At 58.5% G+C, this 6,000-nt stretch overlaps 1 protein-coding gene across 2 annotated transcripts in view; it reads right to left on the bottom strand.

Moving 5' to 3' along the window:
• The window catches only part of LOC135269092 (lipase maturation factor 1-like), an 83,224-nt gene extending 77,642 nt beyond the window's left edge, over positions 1-5,582 (bottom strand). For both annotated transcript variants that reach the window (XM_064362860.1, XM_064362861.1), the window contains exon 1: positions 5,390-5,582. In XM_064362860.1, coding sequence (XP_064218930.1) covers positions 5,390-5,582 — 193 coding nt within the window. The remainder of the gene's footprint in view (positions 1-5,389) is intronic.
• Between the last annotated feature and the right edge of the window lie 418 nt (positions 5,583-6,000).

A 6,000-nucleotide genomic window follows, 5' to 3' on the forward strand; every position in this document is an offset into this window, starting at 1 on the left:
CCAGCACTCACGCCCTGTGCAGGCACTGGGTGGCCGGCCCTGGCTGGAGTGGTCCCTCCCGGGCCTGTCCAGGGCTTGGCCCCGACAAACACATGACCAAAGGGTCTCTGCACGGACACCATGGCACCCATGAAGTGCCAGTCAGCAAAGTCAGTCTGCAAACGCCAGCACCACCCAGTCTTCATTTCACACGTCACTACAAATCCCTGCCGAATTGTAAAAATATCTCATAAATGTTTGGATGTCAAAGGAAATGTCCTTTCCGACATTCAAATATACCATGGCTGCCTAAGCGTCGTCTCCCAGGCTAGCGTGTCCTTGGTCCGCCTTTCAGGAAGTGCGCATGAGGGGAGTCCCACATCAGCCTCAGGACGGCCTGCGTGGTCACGCTCACATCATCAGTAACAGGAAGGTCTTGATGAGCAGCTTGGCCAAGGCCACACAGCTAAGGTGTGGCTTCCACCCGTCACAAGTTTCCAGAAAGTTCTCTGCAGTGAACTGCAATCAACCCAATTCTGACCAACTGTAATTACACCATTTCCAGATAACACCTCATTTCTGAGGTGGTAGAAATGCACTGTGTACATAGTCTATGTGACTGTCGTCAGTAGTAAGCAACATGAGTTCAGTCCGGAGAACCCGGCTGGCGTGGGCAGCTCTGGCCTAGGGCGTCCTCAGGAGCACTCGCAAGGCTGTCCAGAGAACTCGGCTGGCGTGGGCAGCTCTGGCCTAGGGCGTCTCAGGAGCACCCGCAAGGCTGTCCTTCCCTCCACCTCGCCAGGGATCCAGGTCTACCCACTGGCGCTGTAACAGATGCAGGGCTCCGGAAATTCCACGAGTCCAGCGCAAGCTGCCTGTGACCGCCCATGGCCCGACCTGCCCAGGCCCCCTGGGAGGGATATTTCAAGCATCCAGGAGCCAGCCTGGCTGATGAGGCTCCAGACCAGCTGTTTGCCACACATGCCCTCACACTGCAGGGTTGACCAGTGCCAGCCTCAATCTTCTGCAGGGCCACAAGGTCAGCACACTACCCTGGGGGGCCCTGCCACAGGACACTGAGGGTTCAGGCTGCTCTGCCCTCTGTCCCCGGGACCCTGGGCAGGGTGCCCGCTGTCGGGATCAGTTTCCTCACTGCACACACAGGCGGCAGCAGGCCTGACTGCAGGAGGCCCCGGCACCCAGGGCAGCCGGCACTGCCCCTATACCAAGAACACGGCACCCAGGTCCCGCTGCTCAGGCCAGAAACTCCTGTCACACGAGCTTTTACTCATCTGGACTTCAGCTATTCCTGGGAGTGGCATCTGTGCTGAGGGGATGCTCAGCATCTGCCGTCCCCAACCGCCTCAGCAGCCTCGGTCCTCACAGGGGCCCTCACGGCCTGAGAAAGCCGCTGCCCAGATGTGAACCCGGTATCCAGGACACGCAGGCCACACAGCACAGTGAATGAAGGGCAGGGCGGAGTTCCAAGGTCCACGGACGCTTGCTGCACAGCCGGCTGGCGGCTGACCCTGCTTGCTCACTGTCCACCGAGGGTAGCGATGCTGGCACCAGGAGGTCGGCACCAGGCAAGGTGGTACGTCAGCATCTGTTCAACACAGTAATCGCACTAGAGACTGTGGTCCACACGTCAGGATGACAGGTGGGGGCTCCAACTCCGAGCTGGGAAAACACGGCTTTCCGCCAGTGACACGCTCCGGCCCCCACAGCACAGCAGGGCACGGCAGACACCCCAGGCCGCTCGCGGCATGCACATCCATGTGCGGTGAGCACACCCTGGCACCTACACACCTTGGTGGCAGCACACGGAAATGCCCAGGCCTGTGGGTGAAGGAGCCAGCACCAGGACGGACGCAAAGTCAGGCTGGATGCAGAGGCCTGTTGCCGGCAGCCGGCCTCTCCGGGTCTGGCTTTGAGGCTTCTCTGACAGAGCAGGTATTTCTGTGTTCTCCTGATCTTTATATCTTTATTACACGGCTGCTGAGACAATTTGCCCAAGGTAAGCCTGTCTCAGTTCAATGTCATTTAACAAGGGGAGTTTCTGCAGGACACATTTGTGTTTAATTACAAGTGTTTTGATAGCTACAAACATTGTAAAATTCAACATCCAGTCAAATATTTGGAGAACCTCTATGGCAACTTGGAAAACCCTGGGATTCTGAGGGACAGGGAGTCGCTCACAGTCCCAGTAAAATCCAGAACTTTCTAGAAGGAGATAAGCGCAGGATGACTGCCTGCTTGCCTGGGCCATCTCAGCCAGAAAACCATGTCCCTGGAAGATGGGAAACTGGTTCCTTGATACAGCAGAAAACACTGATTCTACCCCAAATGTACTTACTCACAAGAGAGAAAAAGCTGCATAGGTCAAAGAGAATGTCCAAGGCTGGGCACCAGCCTTTAAATATCCGCTTGGCCCAGTGGCTCAAAAGCGGTTCCTTCTGAACTGAACAGAGAATCCCTGCGGAGATCAAAGGAGCCTCGGCTCGTTTGAAAGAGGCTGAGCTGGAAAGCTGTGCTCAGGAGGCAGGGCCGCGGGGACTTCCCGCTGCATCTCAGGCTCCCCTGCGGAAGGCCTATTAGCGCCTCGTGGCTTCGGCTTTATCTCTATTTCCTCGTGTGCTAAGTGACAGCATCAACGTTTAGAATGACTGTTTAATACTGTGGAGGGAAGAGCTACCTTTTAAAATAATTACAGGCTGGGAGCAGTGGCTCACACCTGTAATCCAGCACTCTGGGAGGCTGAGGCAGGTGGATCACCTGAGGTCAGGAGTTCGAGAAACAGCCTGGCCAACATGGTGAAACCCCGTCTCTACTAAAAATATTTTTAAAATTGGCCCGGTGGTGGTGGGCGCTTGTAATCCCAGCTACTCGGGAGGCTGAGGCGGGAGAAGTGCTTGAACCCAGGAGACGGAGGTTGCAGTGAGCCGAGATCGCACCACTGCACCCCAGCCTGGGTGACAGAGTGAGACTCCGTCTCAAAATAAAATAAAATAATTGCTTTAAAGAAAGAGGGAGAGACGGAGTGGACGCTGATATTGCAGTCTCACAGAAAACCTCGTAGTGAATAGTGCATCTCCACTTAGCACCAGGAGGTAGCCTGTGTTATCACACAAAATGTCAAAGTGAGCACCACTTCAGCACGGCGACACTACCAAACTTCCCGCAATGCGTGTGGGACAGAAGCTGTGCAAAGGAGCGACGAAGGGAAATGGAGATATGCCCACAGCCCACAGCCACGCTTGGGCAACGTCTGGGCCAGCAGCTCCGGAGCCCTGCAGAAGGGTGACTGCCCACGTGCCCCGCCGGCTGCATCTCTGCCTGGCACTCTCCCCTCACTTCCAGGCTCATTTGAGAGTTTCAGAGTTTGGGCTTTGTTGCTGCCAACAGGTTGGGCTTATGAAACATGTATCCGTGTGTCCACGGATGTCCCCATGATCACAGGACCATTCTCTACAAACCAGTTCTGGGCTGTAGGGACTGGGGTGGATGAAAGGGAGGTGGAATCGCCAGCTGCCCCTGGCCAGGGGTCCAGAGGTTTTGAGCGTAAAGTGACTTTACTCGGAACTCTGCTCTGCGGGCCGCACGGGCGGGTGCCACACATCTGTGCGGTGAAGGGTCTCAGCCAGTGGACTGGGCCAACCGCATCCCTGAGTGAGACGCAGGCTGAGTCTGCATCTGATGAGGTTCTGAGAGCTGCCCCAGGCCTCTGCTGGCAGGCTGAGTTAGTTGAGAGCACTCAAGAAGAAACTCCAGCCTGGCCACCAGCTGTAGGGCTGCTGGGCCCCACAGGGTCGTGGAGTGTCCCTTATGCTGTGCTGAAGTGCAGGATCTAAGCAGTTAAGAGACAGGACACTAAAGAACTGGTGAAGAGCAGCTGGACTCGGGGGGCCACGCCACCTGTGAGTGGAGACACGTGAGGCCCTGAACATGTAGAAGCGTCTGCATTTATTAGGTACAGGCAGGGGGAAGGGCCGTAAGTGAGGTCACCATCTACAGGCTTAGTAATAGGGCATACATAATCGCGTGAGTGACAAGCGAGGGGGCCACCCCATTATGTCACCTGCGCAGAGAGGTGGGCCGTGCGCAGTAGGTGGCCGTGCCGTGCACAGTAGTAGAGGGTTGTGTACAGAAAAGGGGTCCACCCCCATTAGGTCACCGAGGCAAGGAGGTGGGCTGTGTGCAACAGGTGTCGTGTGTAACACTTCTTATCTGAGGGTGGGAGACTTCAAAGTATTTCTAATAGGATACTGCAAGCCAATGCAGTGGGAGCTGACAGACTTGTGCTCTTCTCTTAAGATATTTATGGGAGGATGATTTGAGCTAGCACAGAAGCGAGAAAAGACTGACAGGGTGTACAGCCGCCGTGACTGGTCACACCAGAGGGGTTCTTCTCCCTTGGTTATTTCCAGGATCTCAAGCCTGAGGCCTACTTTCCACAGGAACTGGATGCAGGGTACTATAACTCCTTTATCAGGAGGAGAGGCTCTTGCTCTAAGCCTGCCATACAGCGTACACCCTTTCAGGCAGGGACGCCACCGCCTGGGTCTTTGGTTCTCGTCCCGGCCTGGCTGTTTTCCCATGTACTGCTTCTGTTCTGTGACTGCTCTAGGCGTCCTTCTGCTACAAACCACTGTATGGTTATACGGAAGGATTCTATAAATCAGCACTGAATGTGTCAGTACAGCTCCGACTACAATACGTATGTGATTATATAGAAAGATTATGTAGGACTAAGTATGAATATATAGATAAGCTAGATATCGTAAGCAGTGAGTTATGCTTCAGGCACTAACTGTGCCTGGGGTCTGCACAGTTCTCCTTCCTCGGTGCCCCTGGGGGGTGTTACCCACAACCAGCCAGCCACCTTCCCTGAGCCCTCAGGAGGCGCGAAGGAGGCTCCGGAGGCTCCCCGGATTGGCAGGGGCTGCACGCGGTAGGGAAGTGGCAGTGGGCAGGAAGAGTGGGAACCTTCACCATCAGCACAGCCCTGAGCCGGGGCAGCGGGAGCCATCGCCTCTCCAGGCCGCCCCCCGCCCGCAGCCAGGACGCAGACCCGCGACCTGCCCACGCACGGGGGACCCTGCACCTGCCCAGCTCACCTGCGAGCTCCTGGGCCAGCCCCCAGCCGGTCCTGGCGGGCGCGGCCGAGCAACTTCGGGGCTGCGGGAGGGGCCGGGAGCCCGGGAGCCCGGGAGCCCAGGCCGGAGGCTCGGGGCGGGCGACAGGGGCAGGGCCGGGTGCGCAATCGCCAGCAAGCCTCGTCCTGCCCCACCCGCCCCGCCTCGCCCGGTCCCGGCAGGAAGGAGGGCTGCGTGGGGGTTCTCGAGGGAGGGCGGGGGTCGTGGGGCTCGGAGGTGACGCTGGCGGATGTCCCGACCCGCCTGGAACTCACAGTACACGAAGGCTAGGGCCTTCAGGAGCACGATCCGGGTCAGCCAGAAGGTGCCCGCGTGGAGGTGAGCCGGAGAGCCTGCGGGGTCACGCCCCGGCGCGGGCGGCGACTCACGCTTCGGGTCCGAGTGCCCGGTTTTCCGTTTCCTCAACGACTCCTCGGGCGCCGCCATTGCTGGGCCGTCAGGGCGCATGCACAGGAAGAGCGCACTCCCAGAGGCCCCGCCCATGCCCTGAGGCCCCGCCTCTCCCAGTTCGGCCCTGCCCACCCCAGAGGCCCCACCCACACACCCGGGAGGCCCCGCCCACAAGCCCAGAGGCCCCGCCCCCGCAGAAAGCTGGTGCCCGAAGCCTTCGTCCCTCGCAGTCCTCGCTGGGCACTGCTGCGGTTAGGGCGCGGGGCTGGGTACCTGGGAGGTGGTGCGGGTCGCCCGACCCGAGCTCACTGGGGCAGGCATGCACGCGTGCTTTCTGTCAGTCTGCGTTGCAGAGGCCCAGGTGCCCTTCCCCAGCCAAGCGCCTTCCCTCCCAACCCTCGTCCTGGGGAAGGTGGACTGCGGACACCCTTGCGGTGTTGCCACTGCGCTGCCTCACAGCTGACCCTCATTCCCA

This window comes from Aotus nancymaae, unplaced genomic scaffold, assembly GCF_030222135.1.
Source record: "Aotus nancymaae isolate 86718 unplaced genomic scaffold, 86718_ANA_hifiasm-v0.15.2.pri h1tg000049l, whole genome shotgun sequence".
In the NCBI taxonomy this organism is placed as follows: domain Eukaryota; kingdom Metazoa; phylum Chordata; class Mammalia; order Primates; family Aotidae; genus Aotus; species Aotus nancymaae.